Source organism: Petromyzon marinus, chromosome 1 (genome assembly GCF_048934315.1).
Source record: "Petromyzon marinus isolate PM22_M1 ecotype Great Lakes invasive population chromosome 1, UKy_Petmar_22M1.pri1.0, whole genome shotgun sequence".
Lineage (NCBI taxonomy): Eukaryota > Metazoa > Chordata > Hyperoartia > Petromyzontiformes > Petromyzontidae > Petromyzon > Petromyzon marinus.
The window spans coordinates 37,091,904-37,107,676 of NC_133667.1; the positions used below are offsets into that span (position 1 = coordinate 37,091,904).

At 56.8% G+C, this 15,773-nt stretch overlaps 1 protein-coding gene across 20 annotated transcripts in view; it reads right to left on the bottom strand.

Annotated features, from left to right (window-relative positions):
* Positions 1-4,605: 4,605 nt before the first annotated feature.
* Positions 4,606-15,773, bottom strand: part of LOC116941111 (inositol hexakisphosphate and diphosphoinositol-pentakisphosphate kinase 2-like) — a 38,697-nt gene continuing 27,529 nt past the window's right edge. For 11 of the 20 annotated variants that reach the window (XM_032951806.2, XM_032951788.2, XM_032951797.2 and 8 more), the window contains 7 exons: positions 15,605-15,710; positions 14,489-14,611; positions 12,168-12,230; positions 9,913-10,065; positions 7,423-7,551; positions 6,970-7,071; positions 4,606-6,207 (listed from right to left, as the gene is read on the bottom strand). In XM_032951806.2, coding sequence (XP_032807697.1) covers positions 5,909-6,207; positions 6,970-7,071; positions 7,423-7,551; positions 9,913-10,065; positions 12,168-12,230; positions 14,489-14,611; positions 15,605-15,710 — 975 coding nt within the window. In that variant the 3' untranslated portion in view covers positions 4,606-5,908. The remainder of the gene's footprint in view (positions 6,208-6,969; positions 7,072-7,422; positions 7,552-9,912; positions 10,066-12,167; positions 12,231-14,488; positions 14,612-15,604; positions 15,711-15,773) is intronic. The other 9 variants (XM_032951886.2, XM_032951924.2, XM_032951895.2 and 6 more) reach the window with 7 other exon arrangements.

Sequence of the window (15,773 nt, forward strand, 5' to 3'; positions counted from 1 at the left end):
GGCCACGAGTCAAACCTCTCTCGCCACAACGCCCCGCCAGCACGCCACGAAGACTTGGTGAAGAGCTCCTTGGACCTGCAGTGTTTGTCCTTCACACCCAACAGGTCCCTAGCTACAACACAGGAGCTGGTTGATTTGGGAGGTAGAGGCTTCCTTTATATAGCACGTGCGAAGAAAAACAGTTGAACAGAAATTTGTTTCTTGAGGGACGATAATATAAGAGACTGCGCTGGCGGTCGTGCGGTTTATTTAACAGAGGAATTGGCCAAACATCCCCTGTGGCAGGACCCTCTTGATTAACGGGCCTCGTGACTCTGAGGTTTTCCTGGCTACACAATTTGTATGACCGCATTGCACAAATCTGCGCACACGACCACCACCGCGGCTAGAAGTTGACTACTGTACTGTATTGTAGGCCGAGCCGGCCTAGGGGGGATGGGTGGGGGTGGTGGGTGGCGAAGGCCAAGTTGAAATGCCAAGGCAATTCACGGGGCCAGGAATCGAACCTGGGGTCGGGCGGGGGGAGGGTGGTGTTGGCTGCCTGGGGTCGAGACCGCCACTCTCACGTGGGAAATAAACTGAGCGCCTCCCGTCAGACGCTTCAACTGCGGAGGGGGTGGAGGCTCGACAGGGAAAGGGGGGGGGGGTCGCGTCACGGGGAGGGGGTCTCTCGAGCTTCTCGCGGGGTCACGACCCCGCAAAAACAAATTACGGAGCGGTGCGCTCAGCGGGGGGGGGGGGGGGTATTGTTTTGGGTTTAATCTTCCTCGCGGGAAGCCGAGCGAGGAGCAGAGGAGTGACCCCGACTCTGACCCGAGCCGGGACGGCCCGTAGCCCGTACACTGCAGGCATCAGCCAGCAGTGGATTGCGCAGGTGACGCCTGCGTGCGACTGTAACAACGCCCCACCCCCTGCACTGTGGATCGAGTTCAGAGTCACGCGGTCGGGTTGACTCGACTCTCGTGTGCGTGATGGTAGCAGCAGCGTGGTTCAGGAGCCAATGTAGCGGTCCTGCTGGCCATGGCGGAAGAGCTTCAGCAGAGAGAGATAGTTCGCGTCGTTTTTCTGCTGTTGCTCCTCAGCTGAAGGAGCGCAGACCACAGTGGATTGACTGTGCGGTCCATGGTGTGGGTTGCAAGTCTACAATCGCATCACTGTGGCGGTGTCTTTCAGCTTCTCATTTTAAGGAGACGTGGTTCAGCACCGGCCTGTTGGTGTTCTAATGCAGTCGATGGTTCCACCGGTGACTTCGAGGATGAATGTCACAGCCAGGAGGCGGGGCGATATTTGGGTCTCGAATGCGGGGTTTATTCTGGACGTCCACGTTGATTTTATGATTCAGCACTCTGATTCACTCTGTGATTCACTCCACTCCCTCGCTCACCGGCAGCAAGTCGCACCCTTATCACTCTGATATCGCCGCTATTAACATGGTTCCTGTTCCATGTGAACTACACTCGTTGCTTCCTCCACCCATGATGGGGACTCGGTCTACCAGACTCACTGTTTCGTCTCATCCATCGCACTGTGGTCAACCACCACATTGGCGGGCACAACAACTCACTCACCCAGCCACTCAGTCACCCAACCATCCACTCACCACACTGCAGGTCCCAACACTTCCCTGCTACTTCTTTCCTCGCGCTGCTCAATCAAGGGAATTCCCTCCCATCATAATCTCTTTGCCCAAGTTCCTGTCATAGTAACCTTGCTTTTAATTCAATAAACGCGCAACGTTCTTCTCTATTACAACTATGACAGTGCTGCCTGTTGCTGGCCGCGTGACGTGTTTGGCCTGTGGAACTGCGCGCGGCACACGTGCTCCAAAGGGGAACGCTGAACGCGATGCTAAGCCGATTCCACACCTGAGCGATCGGCTGTGCAAGTAGGTTGCGTACAACTAGATCGCTTACACCTGTACGTCTCCGCAACCGGTCGTTCACAGTAGACTCCAATTGCGAGCGTCAATTTCCTCAGAGATTTTAGCGACGCATTTCATTGGGTTGTTACGATCCTGAACTGCACGCGGTCTAATTTCTCTTAGCGCGCAACTACGCGCTCTGATGTGGACAAAGCGGTTGTGCACGCGGTGAGCCAACGGCGAGAGTTGGTTGTGCAACTGGTGATGTCCTCGTGCGTGGACCGGGCACTTCAAGCCGTCAAGTCGCTCGCACAAATCCCTGGCGTGGAGTTTCCGTGCATCACATTCTGGACAGAGCGAATGCACTCGCTCGACTCCTGATTTGTGGTCATTATAACCCTCTTTGTGCCGTTTCACTGTAGCCAGCCGTTCCATTATTATATACGGTTTTCATTTCAATTTATTTTTTTGAAAAGGCCTTGATTTGCAAGGGGGCTTCTTGAACGGCTGCATCCGTTTCCATTGAATCGAATGCTTTTTCGTAATCTACACAAGCCAGACAGAACGGGTCCTTGTAAATCCAAGCCTTTTCCCAGGATGTGATTGATAGTAGGAAATGTAATGTGGTCAATTGTAGAAACGACTTGTATAAATCCAGTTGGCACACGTGCTTTGGCTGGCCTCGTGACTCGGTTCACTGTAATCCTCATGAACAATTTTAGATGGGCCAAATAATGGGGTTCGTAATTCTTCAAATCTGTTCCGTCTCATTTCGAAATCATTCCACGACGGAAGCGTTCCACACCAGGTTAAAGGTTAAGTAGATAGGGCCGCTAATTTTGATCCAAAAGCTTCGCCCGATTCCTTGTGTCCACAAGTAATCCCGAATACTAATGTGACCGATACCGGCCAAAACATCCCACAATGGTGGAAATTTACCCTGCAAATTACTCAATTGAGATCATACACCGAAGCAACGTTGCCACCCCCTTCCATGAAAACTTGGCAGGACCCTCCTACACAAAGAGCCAGATACTCGACGAGTCTTCCCCCCTCGAGTACACACGCGTAATGGTGATGCTAATAATTCCATCCCTGGTAAACACGCGTAATGATGATGCTAATAATTCCATCCCGGGTAAACACGCGTAATGGTGACGATTCAATCTAGACCAAGAGCTTTCCCTTGTTCGTGCTCTGAAGGGCAGGGCGGGGGTTGCATTTTGCAGTCTGACATTTCAACGCAGCTCCTTACCTGAAATAATGATTTGTTTCCTGCAGGACACGTCTTTATTTTATGCTATAAAGATCTGCATAGAATGGCTCTGCTGGATTTACGATTCTGTCTCTCTCTCATGCATTACGGCTCATTCTCAATCTCCAAGGGCGACTGCTCGCGAATTACAAACCAACTTCCAATTTGGCCCATTGTTTGCCTTACGGAATGATTACATTTGCTGTGTCTCCTAATTTTCCTCTTTTATTTACCTCACGGTTTTACAGAGTTCGGCGGAGCAAAGTTCGCTCAACAAAAGTGAACAATTGTTGGGAGGAACGCAACTTGAAAGTGCACGGCAGATTAAGTGTACCCAGGGCAATCGCTGGAGGACCGTAAACCGAATTTGGGCAGAGGGGCAAGCGAACAAGAGCCAGGGGCTGGAGTGTTCGTGAAGAAATTACATTTGGCAACGAGAAGCAAGTTGGCGACAAGCTTCAAAACCCACAGTTTTGCATCGGTGCATTGTTCCCCACGAGGACGGACAGATCTGATGCACGGACATCGGCAAAGAAGTCGGAACGAACGCTAGAAATTGCGCAAAGCAGCATGGAGGTGAATGCTTGGACTTCTAGCGAGAAATATCGTCGCCTGTTCACGAAAGGGGGCTTGGGCAGAACGCATCGTGAATACTGGACATCTGTGAAAAATGGCTTTATAGCTCATCGGATTCCTCCAGTATACATAAATATTCCGATTCTGTGGCCGGAGGAGAAGAAGGGCGAGGTCCAAGGCCGTTGACCACGGCGGCCGTAGCGTGCCACACACAGAAAGGACGGCCACAGCAGAGATGCAGCGGCGATGTCAACGTTCAGCTGCGAGACGGAGTTGCGGCATCCCATGACCGTGAAGAGGTGGCGACCGCACAGGGAATCCATGCACCACTGGATAGAATGTGGCGGATGATGGCTCTCCTCGGTAAGCAAACGTAAGATTATAAAATGATATATCTATAAATATAAAGGGGAAATTTGTGAATGTTTGTTCGAAATGTTTAGCATACTTCCCGACATGCAACAAACTTGAAATTTGGCATGTTGGTAGCTTCCAGACTGTACACAATGCAAAAAGTATATTTTGCACGGCAAGTGAGCGGTGACGTCATATCTGTGATGTAACCCGCACGCGGCAGCGTCACACAGTGTGCCTGCTGACGTCACGCAACCCCCCCTCCCCAACCCTCCCTGTAGGCCGTCTATTAATCCAAGACAAGAATCCAAGTCTCGGGCGAGCCGGGTAGTAGAGCTAGTGTCTGTATATAAGACCGCTTATTACGATAGTGGGTTGATTGTATTGAGTTTGGTGAATGAGAAATCCTTCTGAATGAAACGTTTAACTTAGCTGCCTTTAAGTTCTGCAAAGGTGTCTAATTTCTGCTTTGGTACTTGCTGCTGGGGGGGGGCTCGCCCCGTCCCCGCTCGCTCCTCGCCACGCCACCCATCAATCAACGAGACGCGCACGCGTGGGCTCGTGCCATTTCACACGCCGTACGTTTATATATTAATTCAGTGCATGTGCCATCGTGTGAGGGTACAACAATCGGAACACATAAAATCTAAACCCGCGAACATCGCACAGGCCACCGCCGGCAAAGCCCACGCCGTGGATCCAAACCCGCCCGCTCGGCTCGTCAACGTTGCCGCGGCAACGTCCGCGACGAGGAGGGCGACTCCGCCGCCCCCGTGGGGGACGCGCGAGCGCAGGGCGCGACAACTCCCACACGCCGCTCGCGTCGTCACGGGCCTCGTGTTACGCGCGCTTTGTTTTGACAAAACACGCGGCGGCCGTGCGGCCTTATCGAAGCGTGCACGTCTCTCCGATGACACGCGAGCGAGCACGATTAAGTGTCCGCGTCTCTCGTGTGCGATCGTGTGGCGAGCGGTGGCACAGTGGTTAGCGTGCTGTGCCGTGAACCCAGCGGAAAGCTGCGTTAGATTCACGGCCAATATCGGTGTTGTTCGATATCTGAGCCGGTCAGGGGCCTCCCCGAGCTTGACACGGACTCGAATGCGTGTTGCGGAGTGCAAACTTCGTGAAAATGGAGATAAAGGCGTGGGTCAGGCCACATCACCCCATCGTGAACCGTTTTGGCCGTAATAGGTGCTCACTAATAGCACCTGTCCCACTTGCCTGTAATGATAGGGATCTTTGTGTGTCACCGCATGTCTGACTGTACGTGGCCCAACGTGCGTGTCTATTGTCCGTATGTATGAGTGGTGTGCGATTAGGTGTATGTACATGTGCTACTGTGAGTGATGGTGTATCTGCGTGCTTGTATGTGTGTGATTGTGTGACTGTGTGTTTAACTAGACGCAACAGTATCTGTGTGCATCTGTCAGCCATCTCAGTCATTTAACCCGTCACACCCGGCTCTGTCCCGACACCAAGCGCGCCCTCAAAGTGCATCTCGCCCGGCACGAGTGCCGCTGTGACGTCATCGCCACTTGGTGGCAAATGGTGGCTGTTGTTGTTATTGTTGTGCATCTTGAACGTGTGTTTGTGTATTGTGTGTGACTGGGTGGGTCTCACTCGTGATTGCTCTGCATGTCTTGTGTATGTACGACCGTTACTGCGCGTGTCTGTGCTTCTCATCCAACAAGTGCCTCCTCTATGCGCGGCAATGCCTGTGGCGCAGCAGGAGTTTTTCCTCAGGCAGCGGAGAGAGTAGGCCCGGGCACTTCGCAGCCAACTCCACACTGGCAGCAGCAACAGCAGCAGCAGCAGCAGCAGTCAGCCACTCGACGATGGCTCCGTCTCATGTCCAGCGAGCACTACACCCCGGCGTCCGCACTGGCTGTGCTGCTGGGCTGAGACAAACTTCGCTCCTCTGGGGAGTCGATAGACGGACTGTCCGTGAGCCCCCCCTCGGAGCTGTGTCCCGACCCCAAGCGCCCCACCTTGGAGCTCTGCCCTGCGATCACGAGCCCCGGCTCGGAGCTCTGTCCCGGGTCCATGGTTTTGTCGTCAGAGCTCTGCGACGTGAGCGAGGCTCCGAAGTGCAGCGAGGGCTCGGAGGCCGTGGGGGAGGAGGGCCCCGCGCTCGACACCGCGCTCGAGGGGCCGCTGCTGCCTGTAAGGGTCACGCAAAGTCAGGGTCAAGCTAAGGGCATGGCAACCTCTGCGTTTAATACGAGCCCAGGGTAACTCCACAACATGGCGCACGGAGAGTCGGATGGCAGGAACACGGCACCCGTAATAAGATTACTCCGGAAGGCACTGCGGAGTCTCAAGGCTCCTATTCAAGAGAGCGCTTTCTCGGGTGTGTGCCACCGTGCGGAACTTCCACCACTGGCTCGAGCTCGCCCGTGGAGACGAGCACCGCCCCACGCGCTCTTGGACGAGCGTTTCGTTTTGGCGCCGATTGGACGTCGCTATGTTTTCTCTATTTGCGTGAGAGCTGCTCCTGCGGGGCGAGCGCGGCTGATGAGGGCAATAAGCATTGGCGCACACACGGCCGTGGCGTTTTAACGCGACGCCTCGTTAGCGGGAAGAGAGGGGGCATGTGTGGGCCCGTGAGCGAGTCTGGGCCTGCAAGGGTGAGTGGGTGTGTTCGTGCGTGCGAGTGAGTGAGCGAATAATGTCTTGTGAGGGAGGGTGAGCAAGGGTGAGGGTGAGCAAGGATGAGCATGTGTGAGTGCGTGCGTGTGTGAGTGCGTGCATGCGCTCGAATGATGTCGAGCAAGGGAGAGTGAGAGGAGGGAGAGGGTGAGCGAGGTAGGGCGAGTGAGGGTGAGCAGGGGGGGGTGTGTGTGCAAGTGAGTGATGTCGAGCGAGCGAGAGTGAACGAGAGCGCGAGCGAGGAGCGAGGGTGAGCGAAGGCGTGCGTGCGTACACCAGGGCGGCTTGTCGCTGCACGGCAGTGGCAGGGAGGATGGCGGGGAGCGGCGAATGCCCGTCGACTCCCCCTGGCACCTGCACGGGCAGCTGCGACCACCTGCACGCATGCGGGCCGATAGGCGAGCGAACGGCCAGGTGAGCAGTGGGACAGGTGTGCCGGTGACTCGGTGAGTGGACAGCAGAGCAAGGTGAGCCCACGTTAAGTTGAAAGCCTGGATGGGTGGCTGAACAGGTGAGCTCATGGACATCCGAGTTGGCAGTGAGGTGTGTGAATGGGCATGGCGAGCGCATCAACAGATTACCGTTTGGCGAACAAATGGGCAGATGGGCGTGTGGTCAGGTGAGCAGACAATCGCATCACCGGGCAGCTGGGTGAGCCAATGGATAGCCGTGTGAGCAATGAGCGGGCGACCAGGGGGCACGGTGACCTCGCGTGTAACTAATTCACCGGCGGCGCTGGCGGCGCAGCTCAGGTGCGTGACGGTGGCGAGGAACGCGTCCATCTGCTTGAGGGAGAGTGAGTTGTGCAGCGTCTCCAAGGGGCAGATAGACGGCACCATGGAGTAGCCTTCAAAGCCTGCACAAGGCACTCAGCACACACACGGCACTCAGCGCTCTCGCGGATCTCAGCACACACATGGAACTCGGCACGCACACGGAACTCAGCACGCACACGGAACTCGGCACACACACAGAACTCGGCATACTCATGGCGCTCAGCACTCAGAACTCAGCACACACCAAACATAACTCGGCACACACAAAGCACTTGGCACACCAGCAGAGCTCAGAACACACATGGCACTCAGCACACACGGTCACAAACACCCATACACACACACTCCGCCCTCAACAAACACGGCACTTGTCATGCACGGAGCACTCAAAATCAGCTCTCGGTGCTCCACAGATTATAACTCTCAAGCCCCACACAAAGAGACGAGGGCCCTCCAGAGACACACGGCCTTCAAAGCATAGGACACACAGCACCTTCTCAAAGTCGATCAAACGCTCTGCACATGGCCACATGCACAGTGACACACGCACAAACGCACGCACGCACGGCCAAGAGGCTTGGGCTGCGCTGGGGGCCCACACGTGGCCAAAGTGGCCAGAGATGGCAGCCAGGGGGCCCAGCGCCCAGCTGGGAACTAGGGCAGAGGGAGAGTGTAAGGGCAGGGGGGATCAGGCGAGCCAACCACAAACCCATGCCTTCACATGCCTTCCAGCCAACCTCACAGCAGCCGCCCCTTCAGCCACTTGCATAGCCATTCCCACACCGTCACCACAGCCGCCCCCATAGCCAGGCAGCTCAGCCCTGGCAGGGCTATAATTAAGCCAAGATGAGAAGATCCACAGCTCCAAACCACGAAACAGCCATCAAGGCTCAAAGGGCTTCGCCCGACCAAAGTGACACAAGACAATACAGTTAGTATTTACACAGCGACTAAATGCAGATGGATCTCAGGAACGCTGTACACAACGCAGGACACGTCCATCACGGGCAACTTCCAAGCAACTGGGACACCCACACACACGTCTGTATTGACTTTTAAACTGTACGGCCACATCGACCAGAGTCACGAGAGGACCGAGACCCGACCCATCTGGGCCGCACCTCGCGGCCCACAAACGCCACCGTTGCCTCGTCCTGCGGGCAGGAACCACAGCATGATGGCCCGGGGACGATCACACGTGGGGGGCCACTGTGGCGGGACCCGGGGGGAAGGGGGGCCCAGGACCCCACCTCCAGCCTGGGCTCCTCCTGGGCGGACCGGGAGGAGGCACGGGGATCGTGCTCGCTTTCAGCCGATCGGCTACCGGGGAGGCCGGACTGCGCTGCTGTACGTTCGCCTCACGAAGCCAGTGGCATGGGCTCGAACCTAGTAGCTGTGGTCAGATGCATCCACACTCACGCGTTCGTAGAAATTGCTTTTCCGCAGATTCGTGACCAAAAATTGGCAAAGTTAGCAGAAAAAATAGAAAAAAGTGAAAACTTGGCCTACGAGGCATCGGCAAGAGTCGCATTTACATCAACACAAATTATGCACGTGATTTGATTTTTCCAATTAGCTTTAACCAACTCTGGATTAGATAGGGGAACGTGTATAATGTGCCCTAACTCAAGCCCGGCTTAACATTACATTTACAGTGGCTACATTATTAAGTTTTCCCTCTTGAGCAATGAGGTTGGGTTCAGTAGAAATTTGGGAGGTCTACGAGGAAGCAGTGGGGTGACGCGTGGAGTCATGGGGCCTTCCTGGCCATGCAGAGCACGTGGCCAGGGTACAACCGACACGGCCAGGGTGCATTTGATCCAGCAGCAACAGCAGCAATGGGCATGACATGCGCCGTGCTAGATGGCGCAGCAGTTCGTGGAGAAAGGGCTCGCTGCCTTGTCTCGGTGAGATGATAGATTGCACCGTCATGCAGAGCAAGCAACAGCAACAGCGGTAACAGCAGACGGCAGTTTCTGGGGAGAGGTGGTTAATGGAAGAGCTTCGGGCAGTGCGCAAGTCAGCCATGCAGGGATTGTAGCGCAGCGAGGAGAGGGAGGGGGGACGGGAGGGACGGGCGGGAGAGGAGACGGGGCGAGCGGTGGGAGAGCTGTGCCGGCATGGATGAGATGGGGACGCGGGGCCTCTGCTGACGAGATCGCCCCTAACGAAGCCAATTAACGCTTGACGTCAATTAAGCTTGGCGCCGGAGTAGTCCGCAGTGGACCGTACCCGTGGCGTGTCGCTCCGCGCTCGATCTCGTTAGGAGGCTGTAGTTGACTCCACAAAGCCGAGCGTCTACCCCCACACCCTGCCACGAATGACGATGGTAATGGACGGTAAGGGTTGGCGGGGCGGGGGGGGGCGGTGTGGGAAGGAGGAGAGGAGGGGAGGCGGGGGGGGCTCGGCGAGCGGGGTGTGGCCACGCCGCCCGCGCATACCCCCGTAGAGGCAGGCGAGCAGGTCCAGGTTGGAGATGGACCAGCGCTTGAGCAGCTTCTGGTGCTCGGAGCAGTGGCACAGGTGCTGCAGCAGCGAGCTGTCGGCTGTGCCGCTGCCCTGGGACAGCAGGAACAGCAGCTCCTGGGGGATGTCTGTTGGGCCGCGGGGGTGGGGCCAGGAGGGTGAGGGGAGGGGTTGGAGGGAGGGGATGCCAGGAATGGGGGAAACGTTAGGGTAGGAGGTGAGGCCGGAGGGGTCAGGTGAGAGGGAAGTGATAACTGCCCCACAGGAAGCGACGGTGTTAGGAAAGGGAGGCTTCGGGGCCATAGAGACCACGCGGAACCCACGCACGGGCCGGGTTCACACGTTCGCGTGTCAGCGCGTCTGTCTCTATGGTCTCGGCTGCAGGATGGAAACAACGGGAAGCGTCCACAACCCAGGGCGCGTCTGACAAGGCAAGGGTCACGTGACCCCTCAAAGCGGAGGTCACATGATGACCCCCCCCCTGGGCAGACCTGGAGATGAGATTCAATCTGGAAGAAGCGCGCAGGGAAGTGCCCATGAAGCCACGAGCGAAACGCCGTGACATAAACGTGTGGAACCGCACGGCAGCACGGAAGACAACCTGAGTGACAGCATGGGAGACAGCACGGGGTGACAGCACGGGGTGACAGCACGCCGTGTGTGAGGACAGGGCGTGTTTAGAGATTGCAGAATAAGTGGGACAGGTGCAATTTTTGGTGCCAACAGTACAGGGAGGTTAACGAGTGGTGCGGGAAAATGGAGAGGCCCGGCTTTGATGGGAGCTTACAGCCAGCGGCTTTGGGCCTTTCTTTAATTGGTGCCTGCCAATCACGTCCCCGCCCTGGGGCCATGGCGACAGGAACCATGGCCTCCACGCAGCCTCACGCGCGCTCTCTCACACGCCACCTCCGCAGTCCTCTCCTCCTTCCACCAAATTCCCCTCTCCTCCCTACTGCACCATGCTGGGCCCCCACTGCCTTCCCCCAATGTTGAGCTCCTCCCCCAATTCCCATGTGGCACCCCCCACCCCCGTACCCACCGGCACTCGTTAATGCTGTGTGACCTGAGATCTGAAGCCGTGAAGCTGCAGTCTCGGCCACATGTCTGGAGGCAGTGGCAAATGTCGAAGTAGCGAAATAGGGTCGGCATGGAGACGAGTGGTGACCAGATATCCGGAGGCACACCCACCCACAAGGTACAACCACCGTCACACACACAGATCCAGCCAAAACACACCACATGCTCACCTAGACATACGCACACTGGCAACCTTCATCACTACGGTCAACACAAACCCTCGCACAGCCTCTACCCCAAAGGCAGGAAAACACCGCGTTCGTTGTGGTGCTCACAATTCAGCCCACGCCGCACGTACACCTCCGCTCAACACCGCTGTCGACCACCGCTGTGGCACGCAGAGACGTCTTTGCTCACCGATCAGCCGAGACCCAAGGTGACGAGCTCAGTGACCTCAACTCCAGGCCACCAGGCACAACACTGCCCCCTACCTTGTCCACGCTGCTCAAGTCACGTCAGCCTGTGGTGAGCCAAAGGGGTGAGGTGTGCTTGCGCACACCTCGCTCGCCCGTGGCCGGGTGCACACAATCTCACGGGTGGCATGCCGAAGCGTGTGTGCGCGTGTTCAAAAGTGCGGTTAAGTTCGTGCTGCGAGCGGGGAGTTATGCGAGGTTAAAAAGTTGCGGCTGTGTTTGCGAGGCTGCGTGTCGTCGTCGCTGCTGGTGACAGAGGTTGTGGGTGTTGAGATTGCTGCCGGTGTGGTGACTGTGAGCTCGGTTGTGTAGGAAGCAGTGCAGTTGCGAGCGGTTAGCGACAGTCCCCGTTAATCGTTACGGCACGTTAATTAGTCGCCACAGCGGGACGCGACCCACCCCGCCGCGCGACGTCAGTCACAGCCCTCCCAGATCCCGCACGGGCCTCTCAATGTCTCCTGCCGCCCTCAATTTTTCTGTACAGAAATTTCCACTTTGCACCAAGGATGTAATTTTCCCACGTTCCCCGGTCCATTACTTTCAAGCGCAGGAGCACGCCCACGGACCGCGTCAGTGGTGGCGCAGGGCCTCCCCTGCCCCCACCTCCCAGTTCCCGGTTTATTCAGGACCAGTCGGCCAGGCCGTACTCTCGCCCACGAGGCTGCCGCCGTTGTCGATCTGGCAGGGCTGGGGTTAGTCTGTGGCTTGGGTGGTCAAGGCAGAAAGGCAAGCGGACGTACCATTGGTCGGGCAGCAGGCATACGAGATAGAAAACCGCTTTATAGGCGAGCTGCGCAAAGCCTCTGAGGAAGAGAGAAAACGGTGTCTCAACATCCTCGCCGGCCCTGCCGCAACCAAGCGCCGGCGCGAAGGGCGACCCGGGCCGTGCCGGCCGCTCGTCCAGTGTGACCGGGCCACTGGGTTGCTCCTCCCGAGGGGATGCAGCCGGCTCAGCAGGGAACCCCGCATAACACCACTCGCACGGCACACCATGCCGCACGCAACACATCACGCCACACGGCACACACCGTTCAATGCGCGCACAGCACACCACCCCACGGGGCACACCACACTGCACTACAGACACAGCACGCCACATGGCACCAACGACACAGTGCACCACACGGCACACCACCCCACAATATACACACCACATTATATTCTTGGTTCTTTCGGTAAAGTCACGTAGAAGGGAAACAATAAAATTATAAAAATATAAAACAATAAAATTCTCACGACGTTTCGACTGCAACACAAGCAATCATCATCAGGTGTTGTGGTTTTCACACCTGATGATGCTTGCTTGTATTGCAGTCGAAACGTCGTGAGAATTTTATTGTTTTATATTTTTATTATTTTATTGTTTCCCTTCTACGTGACTTTACCGAAAGAACCAAGAATATGAATCCCTGCAGTCACGAAAGCTTTAAATCAAAATTTATACACACCACACTTATTGTACAGCAGACAGTTACTACACCACACGTTCCACTCACCACACCGCACGCACCACACCGCACCACACATCACACCGCATACCCCAACCCTGCATAGCAAATTGCCTCCCTGGCCAGGCCAGAAAATCCTGCCAATTGACTCCTGCAGCAGCAGTAGCTGCAGCTGCAGCAGCAGCAACAGCTGGAGCAGTAGCAGCAGTAGCAGCTGGAGCAGCAACAGCATCTGTAGCAGTAGCAGAATCAGCAGGAGCAGGTTCCTCATGCGTGCAAGCATCTGCAGGGACACATGCTGTATATACACAGTGGGTGAGGATGTACGGTACACATAGATTCAGTGTTAACGCCCTCTGTGGTACCTGGGCCGTGGCGGCTAAGCCCGATGTGTTTGATCAGTTTTCAACCGCACGCAGAAAGTGGGGAAATACAACCCAGAGGTGCGAAATAAATATCACATCAAAGAGGCAACTCCCACAACCACTGGCTGCTCTCCTGTCTTTGTTAGTTTTTCCCTTTCTATAACGGTTTTGTTAGGAGGTGTTAGTTATTAAATGAGATCTGTAGGATTACGCGAGAGTGCAACGATGTGTGGGTCCCATGTCGGAGTTCCAACGCGGCACCCAGCATGCCCACCACGCTCCGCCATGCTCACCACATGCACCACGCTCACGACATGCCACGTCACACATACACACCACACCGTGCTCGCCACGTGTGCACACCGCGCACCAAACGTGCCTTGTGCCCACACCGGCACATGCGTGAAGCTTCCACACGTTGGTGGTGCGCGTAGCCGCGCAGGTCGGCGGGCGAGCGGTGGAAAGGTGACCGTGCCACAAGCAAAGCGATCCGGGTTCAGGAGCACGCGTCTACGCGCCCGATTGGGAGTTCCCCCTCGAACACGCAGCCTCAAAACTGCACGCGCCACTAAATCTCATCGTGCCACTGCAGCTACACGTGCTAAGGGCTGGGGTAACATGGGCTAGAGTCGTCGGAATGCACAGTGGTCCCGCTTACAGACGTCCACGTCCAACTACAAGGCCAGCTCCGTGTGAAGCATAGGAGTCTCCTTGCGAGGTGTGTCGTAGTGTTTGGCGTCTGTATGTTGCGTGGAGTGGGGGTGCGTGTGCATGAGTGTATGCTCGTTGTGTGGGGAGCGGGAGTGTGGTGGTTAGCGCGCTGCGCTATGAACTCAACGACGCGAGTTTTATTCCCGCAAATGGCCAACACCAGTGACGGTTATTTGAACCAGTCCTGGGCCTCTCCGAGGTTGACTCAAAAGAGTACCCGGTCCGATGTGTAAATATCAGCACTGGAGAGACAAAGGCAGGCGGGTGTGTTGCTGGCCATACCACCCACTCGTGTACCGTGCCGCCTTCATGGGTGCCTGTTAACGGTACTTGCCTCAGTCTGTGCGCCTATACGGGAAGTCTTTGCGCTTGTTGTGTAGTGCACGGATGCCCAGCTTCAGCGTGGTGTGTATGTGCGTGTGCATGTCCCGCGTGGTGGTTGTATACCATCATGCGTGTGTGTACGGGTCCCCTGTGGTGCGCGACGTGTGTGTGCAGGTCCTGTGTGGTGTGCGCCGAGTGAGGGTGTGTGCGTACCATCGTAATGCAGGGTGGCGGCCCCCAGTTTTTTGCGACTGGCTCGCGCGTAATCCTGCAGGTTGGGGGCACTGGAGGAGCCCCCCAGCACTGCGGTGCTGAACAGACCAGCGCACTGCGACCCTGGCGGCAGCACACATGGGGTGGCGCGGGGCGCAGCACGTGGGCGTGCGGGCAGGGCGGGGGTGGGAGTCGCGGGTGGGGGCGGTGGGTGGGACATGGGGCAGCAGGGGGAGGATGCCAAGGGGGAAGCGGTAGGTAATGGCCGACGAGGATGGCCGGGATGATTGTTGCAAGGTTACGGAGAAGCGGTTGTGAGTGGGAGTTCGAGGGATAAGTGGGTGAGGAGGGGCAGGGGAGGGAGTTTGATTAGAAAATGTGAGTTGGGGAGGATGAGAAGGGGGTTGGTTTTAGATGTTGGATGGGGGGCTGCGCCGTAATGGGAGCGGAGGCTGTTACGTCGGCACCCAGGGAGACGGTGGCACACGGCGGTGGAGCACAGGGCGGCCCGTGTCACCTGTGTCAAGCCCTGGGCCAGCATGACTGCATGATCCCAGCGAAAGCAGAAAAACACTTCTCCTGCCTCTACGAGCGATCGTGAAAACAGCTGAGAGATCTCAGCTGGACTGAGACCGGCAGCAATCGGGGCACGTCAGCCACAAATGCTGGCTGCTCAAAAGCCATTAATGCACTCGTGTTTTAGCAACGGCGGAGCGGCCGAGATCGGCTCGTGGTGACACCGGGTCATGGCACGTTCGAGCTCGGGGCTTGACAACGTCTCGAGTTAATCATCTCCGTGAGTTAATCATCTCTGATATGCAAACGCGGAGGTTATACACGACCAACACATGATCAACACATGCAAATTACCGCTCACACGACGTTAGTCTGACCCGAGGCTACGTCGCCTCTCCGCACCACAGCACCGATGTCCCCGAGTCCCCGGCGCAGGGCACCCTGACCGCCGCGCTAGTGCCGGCGATCGCCACACTTGGCTCTTGCTCCTCCCCAGCTAGCGGCCCTCTCAAAACCCCACCGGAACGGCTTCACTAGGCGCAACTGGGCGCCGTAATCGCGTGTCGGGACTCCTTCTCCCTATGCCGCCCTGGCACATACCCAGGCCGCTGTGCTTGGGCTCCTGGCTGTGCTTGACATTGCTTGCGTGCGTGGCCACGGTGAGCCGTCGTGGGCCGCCTGGAAACGCGGACGTTTCGGATAAAACCTGCGTGGGGACAGAGAACCGGAAGCGCTGCTCATTAGCACGTGGTGCGGCAGAGAGGTGTGG